Source organism: Lipotes vexillifer, unplaced genomic scaffold, assembly GCF_000442215.2.
Source record: "Lipotes vexillifer unplaced genomic scaffold, Lipotes_vexillifer_v1.1 scaffold854, whole genome shotgun sequence".
NCBI lineage: Eukaryota > Metazoa > Chordata > Mammalia > Artiodactyla > Lipotidae > Lipotes > Lipotes vexillifer.
In genome coordinates this window covers 494,429-511,692 of record NW_006791376.1, presented here as the reverse complement: position 1 = coordinate 511,692, position 17,264 = coordinate 494,429, and the positions used below count along the sequence as shown (strand labels likewise).

The 17,264-nt window shown below is 51.6% G+C and overlaps 3 protein-coding genes across 3 annotated transcripts in view; all 3 read left to right on the top strand.

The window, feature by feature from the left end:
• Positions 1-3,602, top strand: part of S100A13 (S100 calcium binding protein A13) — an 8,457-nt gene extending 4,855 nt beyond the window's left edge. Inside the window, exon 3 of the mRNA XM_007464376.1 lies at positions 3,374-3,602. Within this exon, the coding sequence (XP_007464438.1) occupies positions 3,374-3,517 (144 nt within the window). The 3' untranslated portion in view covers positions 3,518-3,602. The remainder of the gene's footprint in view (positions 1-3,373) is intronic.
• A 2,198-nt stretch (positions 3,603-5,800) lies between these two features.
• Positions 5,801-7,947, top strand: S100A14 (S100 calcium binding protein A14). The gene is made up of 4 exons (XM_007464375.1): positions 5,801-5,829; positions 6,220-6,327; positions 6,768-6,914; positions 7,142-7,947. The coding sequence occupies exons 2-4, from the start codon at positions 6,298-6,300 to the stop codon at positions 7,277-7,279; spliced, it is 315 nt and encodes a 104-aa protein (XP_007464437.1). The 5' UTR covers positions 5,801-5,829; positions 6,220-6,297; the 3' UTR covers positions 7,280-7,947.
• A 1,061-nt stretch (positions 7,948-9,008) lies between these two features.
• S100A16 (S100 calcium binding protein A16) lies at positions 9,009-14,944 on the top strand. The gene is made up of 3 exons (XM_007464374.1): positions 9,009-9,136; positions 13,719-13,896; positions 14,212-14,944. The coding sequence occupies exons 2-3, from the start codon at positions 13,744-13,746 to the stop codon at positions 14,368-14,370; spliced, it is 312 nt and encodes a 103-aa protein (XP_007464436.1). The 5' UTR covers positions 9,009-9,136; positions 13,719-13,743; the 3' UTR covers positions 14,371-14,944.
• Positions 14,945-17,264: the final 2,320 nt, after the last annotated feature.

Here is a 17,264-nt window from a genome sequence, read left to right as displayed (position 1 = left end):
AAAAAAAAAAAAAAAAAAAAAAAAAAAAAAAAATACTGAGAGAATAAGTGAGATAGTAAAAAAGTTTAAAAGAAGTAAAAATTGTTGAGTGAGTGAATGAATAAATGCATCTTACCTACGGTTCTACAAATAGCTTTTTAAAAATGTAACAATACATATAGGCTGTTTTCCCAGTTTAAAAAATGATGTACTGTATTCTAATAGGTAGCTTAACACAAATTTATGTAGCTAATCCTCTATTGATGAACATTTCTCTTGTGTTCACTTTTCCCTTTTGCAAACGTTGTTTATATCGATATATCCTTACATACTAAAGGGAAAATATTTATAGAGTAAATGTCTGGCAGTATAAATATTAGGTCAAAAGGTTTGTTCTTAATTTTTATGGATATTATTAATTTGCCTCCCAACAAGTTTGTACTTGTTTTCATGGCCAACAGCAGTGCATGCGACTGCCTGTTTCCCACATCCCTTGCCCCAAATGGGTCTAACTGAGCGTTTATTTTTAAATTTTATTTAATTTTTTTGTTTTTATAAATTTATTTATTTATTTTATTTTTGGCTGCATTGGTTCTTCTTGCTGGGCGCAGGCTTTCTCTAGTTGCGGCGAGCAGGGGCTACTCTTTGTTATGGTGCGTGGGCTTCTCATTGCGGTGGCTTCTCTTGTTGGAGCACGGGCTCTAGGCATGCGGGCATCAGTAGTTGTGGCATGTGGGCTCGGTAGTTGTGGCTCGCGGGCTCTAGAGCGCAGGCTCAGTAGTTGTGGCACACATGGCATGTGGGATCTTCCCTGACCAGGGCTCAAACTCGCGCCCTCTGCATTGGCAGGCGGATTCTTAATCACTGCACCACCAGGGAAGCCCTTACTGAGCTTTTAAATTTTGCCAATCTAATATGTGGAAATGGTGTCTTGTTCGGATTTACACTTCTTTAATTCTGTGTGAAATAGAACTTTAAAAAATATTTTTGTAGGCATATATATTGCCTTTTCTGTGAACTGCTTGTTTCTTTTATCAAAGTGTTTTTCTTTTCATATTGATTTATTATAGCTCTTTATAAATAAAGAAAATAGCCTTTGTCTGTTATGTGCATTGCAAACATTTCCCCCTAATTTGCCCTTTCGTCCTCTGAGTTTGTTTTTGGTCTTTTTTGCCATACAGAATATAAAAAATTTTTATGTAGTTAAATCTGTCAAACTTTTCCTGAATGGCTTCTGTGTTTTATGCCATGTTTAGAAAGGTCTTCCTCAGTTTAACTTATTAAAAAAACTCCCAGACTTTATTTTATTATTAAAATTTTCTTATTGATGTTAAATACCCCACTTATTATGTATTCAATTCCCATGTATATTTTCGGGCTCTTTTTTCCGTTTCATTGATTTGTTTATTACTTATTTAGAAACATTCTCCTTTAATTACTATGGTTTTAAAATATGCTTTGATAACCTGTAGGTTGTTTCTCCCTCATTATTGTTTTTTTTTCAGAATTTTACCAGTAGATCCCACATGTTGATTTTTCAAGAGGAATTTTAGTAACATTTAATCATATTAAAAAGAATCCTGTAAATATTTTAATTGGGATTATATAAAAATGTTATTTTAGGGAAAATTGACATCTTTACACTATTGAATCTTTCTCTGTAAAAAGAAGTATGTTTTTCTATTTATTCTTGTTTTCTTTCATATCATTCAGTTCAGTTTTCTTCACAAAAGCTTAATAGAGTCCTACATTTTTTCCTGAGTGCTTTATTTTATTTTTTACTATTTTAAGTGGGGTCTTTCATATTATATTTTCAAACTGGTATTCGTTTTTGTGTATTAATATTGTCACATGATACTTTATAATTTCTAATAGTTTTTTGGGGGAAGAAATACAGATTAGTGGGTAAGAGCATAAGCTCTGAGTCAGACAGTCTAGGTTCAAATGCAGGGTCTAGCTTGTCATCCCGGGTTAGTTATTTAATCTTTCTGAGCCTTCATTTCTCATCTGTGAAATGGACTCATACTAATACTGTTCTTGTTGGATTGGTCTTGCATTTATTCAGTCAGTATTTATTGAGTGCCTACTACATTCTGTTCTGACACTGTCCTAGGCTTTGGGTTATAGTGGTGAACAAGCCTCCGCTATGTGCCAGACATTCTCCCAGGCACTGGCATTATGGTGGTGAACAAGACGGACAAGGTCCCTGTGCTCAGGAGCCTTTCATTCTAGCAGATTATGAAGATTAAATGATGTAAAGCATGTAGGGTGTTCAGCATATGCTCAGAACAGTCAGCACTATTAAGTGCTTACACTTGTTGAAATGTTAACCTTTATCACTCTTTTGTTTTTTTCTAGGTATACAATTATATAATTGCTAACATAAGAGGTGAATTTGCGTCTTCTTTCCCAACAGTTTTACCTTTTATTTCTTTCTCTTGACTAATTGTATGTTTTCCCCCTCCATCTGTGTGTTACACTGGGCATCTTTGCCTTCCACTGGCAATGCTTATAGTATTTTATAAATAAGCATGATTGTAGCTTTAAAAAAAGTCTTGTTTAGCTCTTCTATAAATTAGCTTTGTGCCATCTATAGATTTGGCAAGCCTTCTCTGCCTTCCTCCAAATGTTGATTCAAATGTTTAGCATGAACTCTGCCTGAGGCACCCTCGTCTGGTTTGACATGGATCCATCGTTCAACAGTCAACTTTCTGGTTGTGGTTACTTACCTGGCAACAAATCCTTTGATCACGATGGTCCAACTTAGAATATCCTTAGATTTCACAGGTCTGCTGGGAGAGACTTTGCCAAGGGCCCCCTAGGAAACCACATACCTTGTGTCCTTGCCATTCCTCTGATCTACCAGGCTAGTGACCCAACTGGAAGAATGAAAAGGCATTAGGATTATGCAAATGGGCAGCCAAGTGCTGTGAACTTCTCCAGCTTTCTGTAAAGGAGGAGTGTGGCCTGAGAAGGCTCTGTGGGTGGTCAGAGTGAGTCAATGCCTACAAGGGCTCCCCGAGTGTCTTTGGGCTTATCCCAGGGCTGGCACAGTGGCGTGCTGGAGCCCACCCATACCTGCCGTTGAAGGCCCATTGTGTGCATCTCTTCCCCTCTCTGCGTTCAGTGACATCATGTTTATGGTTCATGATCCGCCATGGTGGGTATATTTAGACCACAGCAAACACTATAACCAGGTTCCCCACTTCCCTCCTCTGCTTCCCCTTGGAGTTGGGCACCAGGGCAGTGCTGTGTTGGGGCTGCAGCTTCATTCTAAAGGTTTGGGGCAGATCCTAGTGCTCTCTGAGGGAAGGGAGTGGTGACTGGCAATTCTTCCCTCCCTGTGTCAAAACCCTCGTTTCTAACCCCACTCTTCCCTGTGGTGTCTCCTCAGGATGTGGGCTCCTTAGAGGAGAAGATGAAGAGCTTGGATGTGAATCAGGACTCAGAGCTCAAGTTCAATGAGTACTGGAGACTGATTGGGGAGCTGGCCAAGGAGATCAGGAAGGAGAAGGCCCTGCAGATCCGAAAGAAGTAAAGCCGGCTGGCCGGGATGGGGGTGGGTATGGCAGGGCTGGGCAGTACCCCACTCCCCACAAATAAAGCTTTCTCCTTGAAACACAGACGTTTCTTACACCTACCCTGATGATTTCTTCTCTTGAGACTAGGGGGTGGGAAAGCTCTGTCCCCACCTGAGTTTGGGTCCAAAAATTATGAGCTCCTTGAGGACCAGGAATGTTATTCGTCTTCAGATACTCTGCAGCATCAGATCTTGTACAGGATAGGTGCTCAATAAATACATGGTTGATGAATGAATATCTGAAAGGTAGAGACAGATCTCTGGGGCAGGTGAGGTGACTTATATCCCACCAGGTCTCAGGGGCTTGGTCTTGGTTCCCACTTTCTTATTCCTGGGGTTTGTGTCATTGGATGGTAATGATAGCAGTGAACATGTGTTGAGGGCTTGCTCTGTGCCAGGAACGGGGCTGAACATTTTCTTGTATTATTTTAGTTAATGCTCACAGCCCGTTGAGGTAGGTACGGTTTTTAAGTCTTGTATTAAAGATGAGGAAACAGATTTTAGAGAGGTTAAGTCACAAAGACAAGAATAGGTAGAACTGGGTTGAAATTCCAGAGCCTCTGTAATGAACCGGGATCCTCTCTGGACGGGTGCTTGGGAACCCTGGACCCTTCTCTCCTCCCTCCTACCATGGCAGGGGTGAAGCAGAAGGATGAACACAGGGTTCTGGTTCGAGGACTGGGGTGAGGGTGGTGGTCGTGCTGCAGGAAGCAGAACTTCAGGGCACCCAAACGCTGCTCTCCCCATCCTTCTTGGCTAGAGGCGCATGTGGTTTGAACTGTCTGCCACCAGAGGGAGCAGGGGTGGGGCAGCCCAGCAGGCACTGCCCTCCAAGAACTGTCACTGCCTTACGGCCAGGTGTCCATCATTTGAGGCAGCTGTGAGTCCAGAGGAACATTTAGGCTGAGACAAGCTCCCCATCACACACCATGAAAGGGTCCTAGATTGAGACCTTCCATCTAAGTGTCCCTGGACTGAGAGACCTCAGAGGGACCGCCAGGCTGGGACTCTGAGGGTCCATTTGAGACATTCCAGAGGGGCTCCCTGACAGTGAGAGATTGAGACATTCCAGAGGGACCCCCAGACTGAGACATTAGAGACCTCAGGCTGAGGCAGTCTTGGAGAAACCCTGAAATCGAGATAGCCTCGGGGGGTCCCCAGATTGAGACACTTACAGACACCCCAGTGGAGGCCAAAAGTACATAGGAGCCCTAGAAGGAGACCTGTGGAGGGGCACTGGGAGGTATGCTTTGATCTCAGAGTTTAGGAAAGGAGTCCAGGAACTCTGGCTCTCAGCACTGCCCACTCCTTTCCTGACCCACACAGACTGCCCTGCCTTCTCCCTTTCTCTTCCTCATCAGGTGGGGAAGGCCACTGGGGTTGGACTGAGTTCATCCCAGACCTACAGTCCAGGATCCCTGGGATGTTATCCCGGGTGCTGGATTGGGCGGGGCGGGGAGGGTGGTTTGCTGTGGAGTCTCCGGGTTAGGGAAGGCATGGGATTCTGAGGGAGGGAGGAGCAGGTAGCCCAACCAGTTTGGAGAGGTTGTTAGCTGACAGATCACCCATCTGGGCCTCCCACACGTGCATGCTGGCTGCGGAGAGCTGAAAGGACGTCAGGACAACACTCAGTCTGCCCCCTTCACCAGGCTGCCCTTCTCTGGCTCCTTCCTCCTGACCCAAATTTCTGCCATTAGGACTCGGCAAGGCTGGGCAGGCTTGAGTGTCACTATCTAAATCGGCCTTGAGGGGAGGAATGTGTGTGTGTGACACATTAAAGTGCTTCAACCCACGTGTCCCTCATTCCTTCAAGGCCACAAAACCTGCCTTGACCAGCCTCTGCTTCTTCTTTCCTGGTGATTGACTCAGAGCCCCCTCAGAACCCTTTCCTGTCCTACATTTCCTCCAGGCCTTTCCTCCCAGGCTCCACGCCACAGCGTTTCCAAGTCCTCCCTCCCCCCACCCCACCCCGCCCCCAGCCTCCCCTCCCTGTCTTCCCTGGGCTCTGCCTGCTGGTCTGGGGCCAGGGGCATCCCAGACCCAGCTCTCCATGGTTCCCTCCTCGTGGCCCGGGTGTGGGGCGGGCTCTCGGAGCTGCGGCCAATGGAGGTGGGGCCCCCGTGGGGCTGGCTCACAGCCCAGGCGGCTGCAGGAGCAGGGCTGGCTTCAGGATGAGGCCCAGCCCCCTGCCTCCCCTCCCTTCCCCCAGGTATAAGAGCTGAGCTCAGGTGTACTGGCTCTTCCAGTCCTGTCTCAGCGGCTGCCAGCAGGTAAGGAGTCCCAGGGCTTTTCACCCAAAATGGGCTGTCACTGGTCCAGAGGGCATGCTTAACCTATCCTACCCTAGTCTGCCAGGGGAGGGTCTGCGGGACCAGGCCCTGGAGGCTGGTGTGTGTGTGTGTGTGTATGGAACAGGGGTGGGGGGTTGGAAGGGGTGGGAGGAAGGAGGCTAAGGTGAGGCTCAACGGATTCCCTCTAAATAGGTTGGCCTGGGGGCTGTGACCTTAGCTCCGGGAGCCTGGGCAGGGACGGGGCTTGTGTGGAGTTGGCTCTGACCCCCTGGGTGAGGCACAGAATATCTGGGGTGCAGCCAAAGGGGATAGTTGAGAAAGAAATGCTGAGTTCTCTCCTTAGCTCAGCCTCCCCCCTCCTCTGAGCAGATCATGAGACATCAGCTCCGCTGGGGCCGGCTGTAGGACGACAACACTCTCACCAAAGGACCAAGCGCATCAAGCACCATGGGACAGTGTGGGTCAGCCAACGTGCAGGTGCACCCATTCATTCCTGGCCTTTCTGTTCCCACTCTCCTCTCCCTCACCCTGAGGGTCTATGTCCCTCACTGACTTCTGCCCCCTCACCTTGGCCTTGCTCTGCACTCCAGACCCTGCCTGTGAGACCTGAACCCTCTCTGGTGCCTACACAGGGTGATGCAGATGGGCCCTCCCTGGAAGAGGATGCCTGGGTCTCATGCTGGGACCTGCCCTGCCTGGAGGCTGGGGGGAGGTGGGGAGGAAGCCTTGCCCAACACATGGCTCAGGGCAGAGGACAGTGGGGGCAAAGGGGCTGGATGCTGGGCTTTGGAGTGGGCGAGGGCCCACGTGCCTGCCAGCTGTCTTCTGCCCTGTTGGCTCTGCCGGGCTCCTGGGGAAGCAGGGTGTCATAGGATGCGTGGGGCCTCTGCGACATGGGTGATGTCCCTTGCCCTCAGGATGCCCAGGAATTCAGTGACGTGGAGAGGGCCATCGAGACCCTGATCAAGAACTTCCACCAGTATTCGGTGGAGGGTGGGAAGGAGACGCTGACCCCCTCCGAGCTACGGGACCTGGTCACCCAGCAGCTGCCCCACCTCATGCCGGTACTGAGGGAGTGGACCCCGCCCCAGGCAGTACCCTGACTTCCCAAGCAAGTACTCCAAGACCCCACCCACACTGCCAAGGCCCCTGGCACTGGCAAACCCCAGCCAGCCCTTTCCCTTGTCAGTGCCAGGTAGACTCAGGACTTGCTTTCTGCCCCTGGGCAGGGAGGAGTGGGAAGATTGGAAGGTGCTGCCTGGCTGAGCTGTGGTGTCTTCCCTCCTTTCAGAACAACTGTGGGCTGGAAGAGAAAATTCCCAACTTGGGCAGCTGTAACGACTCTAAACTGGAGTTCGGGACTTTCTGGGAGCTGATTGGAGAAGCAGCCAAGAGTGTGAAGCTGGAGAGCCCTGTCCGGGGGAGTTGAAAACCTTCCCCTGGAATTCTGCGGCGGGGGGGATATTGGGGAAAGGGGGCCTCCAGAGCCTGGGGGGCCTGGAAATAAAACTCCTCTCTCCACCACCCCCGCATTATTCCCCAGCCCCACCTGTCTCACCTCAGCAACGTTCAGGTTCATAATGGCCCTTCCTGGGGCCTCTGTGTACTTCAACCCTGGGAGCTCCGTGGGGCTAATGGGTCCAGGGGTCCCCACCTGGGGGAGGCTCAGGGGGTGGCTGGGGCCAGGGATGTATTGGAGGGCTGCTGGAGGGTTGAGGATGCTGTAAGGGCCAAGTCATTTAGTAGTGGTGGAAGGGCAGAGAGGAGCTGAGCTATGGGAACTGATTTGAAGGGGGTGGAAGGAGGAATGGATATGCGGTACTAAAAAGGGTCTCTACGAACCTACCCCTCCTAATCTCTTCCCCAACCCCAACCGTCTGTCCAGTGCTGTCCCTCCCTGCCCCCAGCTCTGCCCCAGCCTCCTCTCAGGACCCTGTCTCCCTGGCTTAGGGCAGGGGAAGAGAGAGAGCAGGGTGGGGGAGAGGCTGAGGAGGGTGAGTTTTGGGAGTGAGAGGACCAGCTGGGTGCTTGGGCATTTACAGAATGATGGTTGTTTTGTATCATTTGATTAATAAAGAAGATGGAAAAAATGAAAGACGTTGTCTTGACTGAACCCCATCCCCACCCCAAGGGTCCATGGGTGAGGAGGTGTTGGGGTGAATGGCAGAGTCATTGGGTGGCACGGTACCTGTGGGACTGCAGTGGTCGGCAGTGGAGGCGAATAGGGGCCTCACTTTCCCCCGTGGATTTGGGTTGAGGATGGCAAAAGGCTTTAAAGGTGGGAGACCTGGTTCTCTCTGAGGGACAGGCTGTACTTTGCCAGTGACCTGGCCCTCTGACAGGAGAGGAGGGCGTGTGTGCACATGTGGGGAGAAGAATATGAACCCAGGTGAGCCTGGCTGACTGGTAGCAGGGGAAATGTGAGGCTGAGAAACAGGCTGACCAACCTGGGTTTGAATCCCAGCTCTGCCATGTACTATATTTGGAACTTGGGGCATATCCTCAGAGTATCAGTTTCCTCATCTGTAAAATGGGGATGGGGCACATGATGTAAAGTACTTAGCAGAGAGCCTGACACAGAGTGAGAGGCCAGTGAGCAGAAGTCACTGGAGTGGGGGGATGGGTCACTTCTGGCGTCAGCTGTTGCCTCTGGGACATCAAACTGGCCAATTTCCTTGGGTATCTTGGAGAAGGGGTGAAGGGGTGTTTCCAGAGGAATCCTCTGCTGCACACAAAAGGTCGTAGGGACGGGTGCACTGGAGGTGGAAGGCAAGGAACCACGCTCTGGGCCCTTTTGACTGTAGCCCACGGAAATCCCAACAGCAAGGAAATTTAAGCGGCCAGCCAGGCTGGCCTGGAATACTAACTGAACTTGTCTGTTAGGGGTCCCTGAAACGGGGCTCCCAGTGACCCAGGTGAGAAGGGCAGGTGACAGTCTTTCCCTTCCTTTCTCAAAGTCTTAAATTCTGTTCAGGCCCTGCAGGGTTAGGAGGGTGGGGCTGGGGGAGCGCCAGCTTGCACCACTCCCTCTGGGGTGGGGGCAGAAGGGTGTTAAAAAAGGTGTGTATCCCTTTAACATGGGCCCAACCCCAGGGCCAAGTCAAGAGGGAGCTCAGACCTTACCTCCCCACTGAGCCAGCTGCGCCAGGCAGGGCCGGGAGGGAGTGGGACAGATTCTGGGAGTGCAGCGGGGAGGAGTCCTGGCTGGCTGAGCTCGTAGCTACTTGGCAGTGCCAGAGCCCAGGTCCCAGAGCCCCGCAGGAGAGGAGGTGGACCAAGAAGGTAGGTGAGCACCCCAGGCCCGTCCTGGGAGGTCTGGGGCTGCCGGAGGGGCCCTGCAGGCTTGGGAGGCCCGGACAAGGGGCAGTGAAGGGGGCCTGAGGAGGGGGGCCTGCAGAGACTGAGCAGGAAGGTTTCGTCAATTGTTAACTTTCCCAAAAGGCCAGTATGGGAATGGAGCGTTCCGGTGGGCTTGGGGGTTGGAGAGGCCTTCAGATGACTGGATGGGGTGGCAAGACCCCCTCCCCAGCCCAGCAGCTGACCGGGTTCCTCTCCCAGGGCTGGGCCACCGGGCAGAGTGTTCAGAAGCTTTGCTGTCAGCTGCTCCGATTTTCCCCAACAGAAAAAGGGCAGATGTCTTTGGTGGAGGTTGGGGAGTAGCCAGACCCTGGACACAAGCCTCGCTGGGCGCTGTGTCTGGGAGAGGTGATGGGGTCCAGGAGAAGCCAGGGAGGGCCCAGAGAGCCTGAGAGCAGCCTGAGGAGGGGAGGCAGGGGCCGGGGTTGCTTCTCTCCACCTCTCGACTCAGGCAGGTGCCGGACGCTGGCCCCAAGTGCTCTGGGAGCTGTTTCTTGGGAGGGGCGATGGGGCCCAGGAGGAACCTGGGTGAGGCCCCCCTGGAGCCTGAACTCCAGGAGAGGGGCCCAGAAACTGGGCAGCTTCTCCTCTACCTCAAGACCCAGGCAGGTTCTGGCTTGACTTACTTTGCTTGGTGGAGTCCTCTGCCCTGTAGAGCATTTGCCTTGCCTGGCCCAGGTCAGAGGGAGTGAGGGCTGGTGTGCTTGGAGACCCACGACGGATCCCTGGAGTGCCGGTGAGCAGGAGCTCAGAATCGACTAGAAAAGAGCTCTCTGGGTGTTTGTGAGGCCAGGGGCAGGGGTGTGTGTGTGTGTCTCCACACCAAACTCCTCCAACTTCACTTGTTTGGAAATAAATTTCCGAGGAATAGTCTTCTTCCTCCAGCTACGTATTCTGAAAGCAGAAGTTTGGAAGGTAGATGGGTCACCCAAGCAGAGGGGATCAGAAATGGCAGAATTCCTTGCTCATTGTGATTGTGTACATTTGTGTGGATTAGATGCAGTGAGTCCTGTGAGGGTGGGGCTGGGGGGTAGGCAGGGACACTTGTGTGAGATAGTAGCCTCTGGAACTGGGAAAAGAGCAGAAGAGGGAACAGACAATGGAGCTGGAGAGGCTGGAGAGGTTAATTTGAAACAACCTTGCAAATTGAGTAAAGCATTACCAGCCCAGTGTAGATTGCGGCCTTCCCTGTGTACTGCAGGCAACTGGGGCAAATGAGTGAATTAAGTAGGAAATGAAGGAGAGAGTAAGCAAGTGAATGGTGGATAAATGAGTGAACAAATTCAAGGTAGATGAAAGGAATGCAGAGAATGCCAAATTGAGGCTTGAGAGTGGCCTAGGCTCTAGAGGAGAGGTGACTAGGAGGGATAGGAGCCCGGGGACATATCCCAACACTTGGGAACAATTTAAGACTCAAGAAGTGTGTGTGGAGGTAGGAAGAGGAGGTGAGTCTTAGAGGGTGTGGTGGATGTTCAGAGCTCCACATGGAAAGGGACTGAGGAGTTGAAGAGATGGAGGGTGAAGAGGAGGCACTTGGAGGGGTGGGGCCCAGCACCTGGGGGTGGGAGGGTGGGGCTGGAGTGGGTGAGACCCAGGAGCATGGTGTCAGGGCAATTTGGGCCTTTGGAGAATTCAGCGAGCTGGGCTGAGGTGGGCAGGGTGGGGGCCTCTTGGCTGCTCAGTGATGAATTAGCCAAGGCGAAGACAGTGAACATTGCAGGAGGGTTGGGGGCCCAGGTGAGAGGGTCCTTTGGAGGACGAGTCCCTCCATTCTCATTGTTTTGGAAGGCTCCAGTGTATTGTCCACCTCCCCCCTCCCCCTCAAGCCAGGATCAACCTGTGGCAAAGTCAATGCAGGAGTTACCTCCTGCCCCACCCTTCCCAGGGAGGGGCTGATGGGATGGCCCACCACCTCCCCTCCCCCCAGCCACATGCCTGGGGACCCTCTGGCCTGTTTTGTTGGGAGGACTGGGCAGGCAGGAGGGGCAGGTGACCTTGGCATGGGTGTGGTGGCAGAGCCTGTCTCCTGACCCCCAGCGAAGGGATGGAGAAAGAGGGTAATGACACCTGACTCTTCCCCTCAGACACCTTTCCTTCAGAAAAAGCTTCAGAAAAGCATTTGTCCAAATTGTTAACTCCAGCATTGTCCAACTGACCAGAAGAAGGTGGGGTGGGGACTATTGGGAGGCCTGGGAGCTGGAGTGCAGCTCTCTGGGGTGACTGTGTACCTGACAACAGGTGCTGAGATGTCTCCTGGGAGCTCACCTGTGTCTTGCCAGGTAGAGGCTGAGGCATGGTATCAAGGAAGGGCAGGACTGGGCTCCAAGATGGCAGGTGGTGGGAGGGGAGTGCTCGGCCAGTGGGGAGAGGGACAGAGACACACTGCCCCCCAAACCCATTTCTTATCCTTTCCTCTCCCTGACTATTTCCCACAGGATTCCTCACTTGGGGAACAAGGTCTGGGATGGTGAAAGTGGGGGATTCTCTGAACTTTCTCCCCACTCCCAAGGCTGGTTGGGAGTAGGGCATGACAATCCTTGCTGACATGGGTGCAGCTTTCGGAATCCCCGGGAATGCTGGTCGTAGGCCTGGGCAACTGCCCACCCAAGGGCAGCAGGGAAGACAGTTCATGGATTGAAACATTTTTGTCCTCATTTGTGAACGTTAGAGCATTTGTATGAAAGTCTTACAAAGGTATAAACATTGAACCACACAATTACACACAATAAATAAAGAGTACTGGAAAAAAAAAAAGGTTTCCTACAGTCCTGGTTCCATACTTCATTCTTTCGGCCACAGACCAGAGCAGTCAGGTGGACGAGGCAGGGGAGGATTCCTGGTCAGAGTTGCCCTAAACTGACCCCTCTCCCTCTCAACTCTCCTTCCTTCCTGCATCCTCGCTTAGTCCTTCTGGGTCTCACCCTTCCTCCAGAAGAAGTTTAGTAAAAGAAAAATCTTCGAAGGGTGGTCAGGGGCCTTGGATACCTGGTATCAGGGCTGGCAGGAGGTGGAATATTTATAGAGCATCTACCTGAGCAAAGCATTGGGCCAGGCCACGTGGGCGAGAGGAGATGCAGAGATTAAAAGCAGGGAGGTTGTATATCCAGGATTTAAAAATTTTTTAAAGTTGTATATCCAGGATTTTTGGGACTCACTTGGTCCCAAAGTCTCCCAGTCCTAACACAATGGCTGCATATAAGAAACACTATCCTTGCCTCAAGGAAGGTCTGGTGTCTGGGGAGAGATGATCCAGGAAGAGACTGCAGTCACAGCAGCTAGTGGGCCCAGCCAAGGCTGGCTGAGAGTCTGTGGGAGTCAGGGGAGGAGGACCAGAGGGCAAGGGTCAGGGCCTGGAGGTGCGGTTTGGGCAGGCTTTAGCTAGGTGGAGAGGGCAGGGCAATGGGCACAGGAGGAGGGATGGATGGCCAAGAAGAGGATTAGAAAGCAGGTGGCAGGGGCAGGGGCTGCGGTGGGGCTCGGAGAAGCAGACTTCCCTTCCATCATCGAACCATGGGATGCCCTGGTGGCGGTGTCCACATTCCCTTGCCAAGACCCAATGGGCAAGGCAGCTGCAACTCATTCCTGGGCTTGGGGGCGGGAAGGGAGGCTCATTTGCCAGGGTTCACTTGGGGGGGCTCTGGGCATGGGCGGTGACTCACAGAGTAGATCCGCCTGTTCCCCTCATATCCTGTTATTCAGTAGGCTGTATCCGCTTGCAATGTGAGTGCCTTTTGTCCTGGAGCGAGGGGCTGATGTGTGTAGCCTCTGGCTGGCTGTGGAGGCTCCATCTTCAGCTGTCTCCAGCTGGGGCTGAACCTCCGGGCTCCTCCTTAGGTAATGGGGTGGGGAGGGGCCCTTGTATCCTGCTGTATATTTCGGGGTGGGTATGAGGGAGGTTAGGCTAGCCGGGGCTGTCTGGGGGCCTGCACAAAGCCTCACTTGATGGATCGGGACATTGTCCTTTATCAGAGAAGGGCAGCCATGGCCTGAGACCCTGGACACACTGTCCTGGAGCCTGGCGGAAAGGACTGGGGAGAGCCTAGGTCCCCACCTCCTGCTTTGTTGCCTGGGGCAGGGGTCTCGGCCAGCCCTGGGGGTGGGGGACGTGGCCCATCCTAGCAGTTTCTAGCTGTGCTTGTCCCCGGGCCAGGGCCTCTGGGTGGGCCAGGTATGGAGAAGGTGGAAGGATGGGCACTGGCTCTCATCCTCTTCCCATGGAGCCTCTTGTTCTCTCTGGGGCTCTGACAAGCTCAGTGCCTGGGGCTGGGGAAGTGCCTGGAAAACCTGTTGAGGCTGTTGAGCTGGGGAGCACCTGGATGAGAGGAGACACATAGTTCTCATTCCAGGCCCACCCTGGGTTCCCCTTTCCCTGCTTACTTCCTCCTGAGGACCAGCCAGCCTGGGGGGCCAGAGGCCCAGGGGGTGGGCCCAGCGGGAGGACAGGGGCAGAGAGGCGAAGGAGTGGGTGTGGCCTGTGGCGTCTCCTCACCTCCCCTCATCCTGGCACCCAGGCCCTGCGAGGTGTGAGGCGGTGAGATGGCGGACTCCTACACGGAGCTGGAGAAGGCGGTGGTCGTCCTGGTGGAAAACTTCTACAAATACGTGTCCAAGCACAGCCTGGCCAAGGACAAGATCAGCAAAAGCAGCTTCCGGAAGATGCTTCAGAAGGAGCTCAACCATATGCTGACGGTGAGGTCTCCCCACACCCAAGGGCCTGGCCGCTCCATGCCCCTACCCCACCCAGCTCCTGAAGCTCTTGCCCTCTCTGGGTTTCCTTCCCCACGCCGCTTCTGTCCTTTCAGAGTTATCCCCCCAAAACCAGGGGTCTCCACCCCGCCCAGCCCTCTGTCCTCAGGGTGCCCAAGCCTGAGCCAGTGAGGGCTCTGTTCCCATCTTCCAAGGGCAGCAGCAGCCCAGGCCAGACCCTGGACTCTGCCTAGGGTCCTTGCTGGGGCCTCTGTAGAGCTGCCACCTCAGTATTGCTGACCCCCAGTTCCTCGCCAGGACACCGGGAACCGAAGGGCTGCTGATAAGCTCATCCAGAACCTGGACGCCAACCACGACGGGTGCATCAGCTTCGACGAGTACTGGATCTTGATAGGCGGCATCACTAGTCCCATCGCCAACCTTATCCGCCAGCAGGAGCAGCAGAGCAGCAGCTAGAGGACCTTCCCACCGTCCCCTCCCCCATGCTCTTCCTAGGCTCCCTCCTCTGCCCACCCAGACCCCTGTCCTCTCTTCTCCCTCTAGACCTTCTCCTGACCATTGCTGAACAGGGCAAGGGGGGACGTCAGGGCCCCTTTGTGAGTGTCTCAGTCTGGGGTTGTCTCCCTGAGGGTCTCAGTCCCTGGAGCCAGCAGACCCTGGGGCCCCTCTGTGACAGTGCTGTATGGGGACCCAAGAGTTTCCCCACCTGTTCAGTCCATCTACCCTTCTGACCTCTGATGTTCCTGCCTGATTCTGGGTCTCTCCTGACCTTAGAGGTCAGCTTGCTGCTTCAGGTCTCCCTGTTCCTGGCAACACCAGCAGAGACTCCTCTCTCCCCTTTCCCTCAGCCCCTCTGCTGGATAGAGGAGACTTCCAGGGATTGCCCTCCAGCTGCCTCTGGGTCTGGGAACAGGGTTGAGCCCCCTCCCTCCTGAGCCACTGAAATGGGCAACAAAGGCTGGATTTGGAGTTTGTGTCCCCCTCACCCAGTCCCTTTGTAATGTTCATTAAAACTTTTCCACTCCTTGAACTTCCTCAGGCCTTGGTGATCTTTGCCATGGGCCCTGATGCAAGCGGGTGGCAAGGGGAAATCTCACCGAGAGGGCAGAGCAAGAAAAAACTAGAACTCTGGGATCCCAGCTGGTGCTGTCAGCCCTGGGTCAGCAGCTACTTTTCTCCTCCATGAAGGGCCAAAGGCCACACGTGTCATCACCTCTGGGCCCTCATAGACCAAACCCAACTCACGTTCAACTTCTGGGGACACAGTGTATCCCATTTTGTCCTCACTGAAATTCCATGAGAGAGGCGCTGCAACCCTCAGTCTTGAGTCATGAATAGCACAGAGATACTGAATTCTCATGTACAGATTATTCTAATACACAGAGAAGTTTACGGGATGAGAAAGTGGGGTGCAAAGAAAGAGGGGTGTGGAAGGCCAGAGTTGGGACTTGTGCCTGGTGTAGGGGACAATGACAGCTTCTATGTTTCTCCCCTGCCATGGAAAGGCAGCACATGCCCCCAAGAGAAACGGGGCAGGAAATCCAGCCTGTGTGCTCTGGATCAATGGTTTTCAACCCAGAGCAGCTTACCCCTAAGGTTTAAGGTTTTTCTAAAGGTGCACAGGCATAGACAGTTTTATTGGAATCCATTACAGATCCTCAACCTTCTAAAAGTGACCTGCCTCAGAATGGGCTTGCAGTCAAGGTAGCACACTGATCTTTCCCATCTCTCCTTCATATCAACCCTTCTCTATTTAAAAATGTAAAGAACAGGGACTTCCCTGGTGGCACAGTGGTTAAGAATCCGCCTGCCAATGCAGGGGACATGGGTTCGAGACCTGGTCTGGGAAGATCCCACATGCCGCGGAGCAACTAAGCCAGTGTGCCACAACTACTGAGCCTGCACTCTAGAGCCTGTGAGCCACAAATACTGAGCCCACATGCCACAACTACTGAAGCCCGCATGCCTAGAGCCTGTGCTCTGCAGCAAGAGAAGCCACCGCAAGAAGCCCGCGCACTGTAGAGAAGACCCAATATAGCCAAAAAAGAGTAAAGAACACACTTTGCCTGTCCTGGGGAGTCACAATGCTACCTTGACTGAATGGTGAAGAACTCATTCACATTATATATATATAATTGTGATATAATACATCAATTTACTCTCTTCACAAATTTTAAGTGCACATTGCAGTATTGTAAGCTATATGCACATTGTTGTACAGCCGATCTCTAGAGCTTTTTCATCTTACAGGACTGAACCTCTCTAGTCACTGAACAGCAACTCCCCATTCCCCACCTCTCAGGCCCTGGCAACCACCATTCTACTTTCTGTTTCTATGAGTTTGATTACTTTAGGTACCTCATATTAAGTGGAATCATGCAGTACTTGCCCTTTTGTGACTGGCTTATTTCACTTAACATAACGTCCTCAAGGTTCATCCATGTTGTAGCATGTGACAGAATTTCCTTCTTTTGGAAGGCTGAATAATATTCCATTGTATGTATATACAACATTTTCTTTATCCTTTCACCTGTCAATGGGCATTTAGGTTGCTTCTAGATCTTGGCTAACGTGAATAAAGCTGTAATGAACATGGGAGTGATACTATCTCTTCAAGATCCTATTTTTAATTTTTTTCTTTTCTTTTTTTAAAGAATTTTTTGGCCGCACAGCACGGCATGTGGGATCTTAATTCCCTGACCAGGGATCGAACTCATGGCCCCTGCAGTGGAAGCACAGAGTCTTAACCACTGGACAGCCAGGGAAGTCCCCTGAATTATTTTCGATGTATACCCAGAAATGGGATTGCTGGGTTATATGGCAGTTCTATTTAAAAAATTTTGAGGAACCTCCATACTATTCCATAGTGGATGCACCATTTTACATTCCCACCAACAGTGCACAAGGGTTCCAATTTCTCCACATTCTCACCAATACTTGTTATTTTCTGTTTTTTTTTTTTTGATAGTGACCATCCTAATGAAAGTGAGGTGATATCTTGTGTCTTTTTCTTTTTAATTTGCATTTCACTGATAATTAGTGATGTTGAGCATCTTTTCATATGCTTCTTGACCATTTGTGTAATCTACTTTGGAGAAATGTCTATTCAAATCCTTTGCTCATTTTTAAGTGGGTTATTTTTTGTTTTATTTTGTTGAGTTGTAGTTCTTTATATATCCTGGATGTTAATTAACCTGTTATCTGACATATGGCTTGCAAATATTTTCCCCCATTCTGTAAGTTATCTTTTTACTTTGTTGATTATTTCGTTTGATCCCCCAGAAGTTTTTAAGTTTAATGTAGTCCTATTTGTCTATTTTTGCTTTTGTTATCTTTTTTTGGTGTCATAT

What these genes read in the sequence shown, in the direction of transcription:
- S100A14 (XM_007464375.1), top strand. Translation starts at nt 6,298, where the DNA reads ATGGGACAGTGTGGGTCAGCCAACGTGCAG. An exon ending in GTGGGTCAGCCAACGTGCAG is followed by an intron (nt 6,328 to 6,767) that starts GTGCACCCATTC and finishes CCTTGCCCTCAG; the next exon opens with GATGCCCAGGAATTCAGTGA. An exon ending in AGCTGCCCCACCTCATGCCG is followed by an intron (nt 6,915 to 7,141) that starts GTACTGAGGGAG and finishes CCCTCCTTTCAG; the next exon opens with AACAACTGTGGGCTGGAAGA.
- S100A16 (XM_007464374.1), top strand. Translation starts at nt 13,744, where the DNA reads ATGGCGGACTCCTACACGGAGCTGGAGAAGGCGGTGGTCGTCCTGGTG. An exon ending in AGCTCAACCATATGCTGACG is followed by an intron (nt 13,897 to 14,211) that starts GTGAGGTCTCCC and finishes GTTCCTCGCCAG; the next exon opens with GACACCGGGAACCGAAGGGC.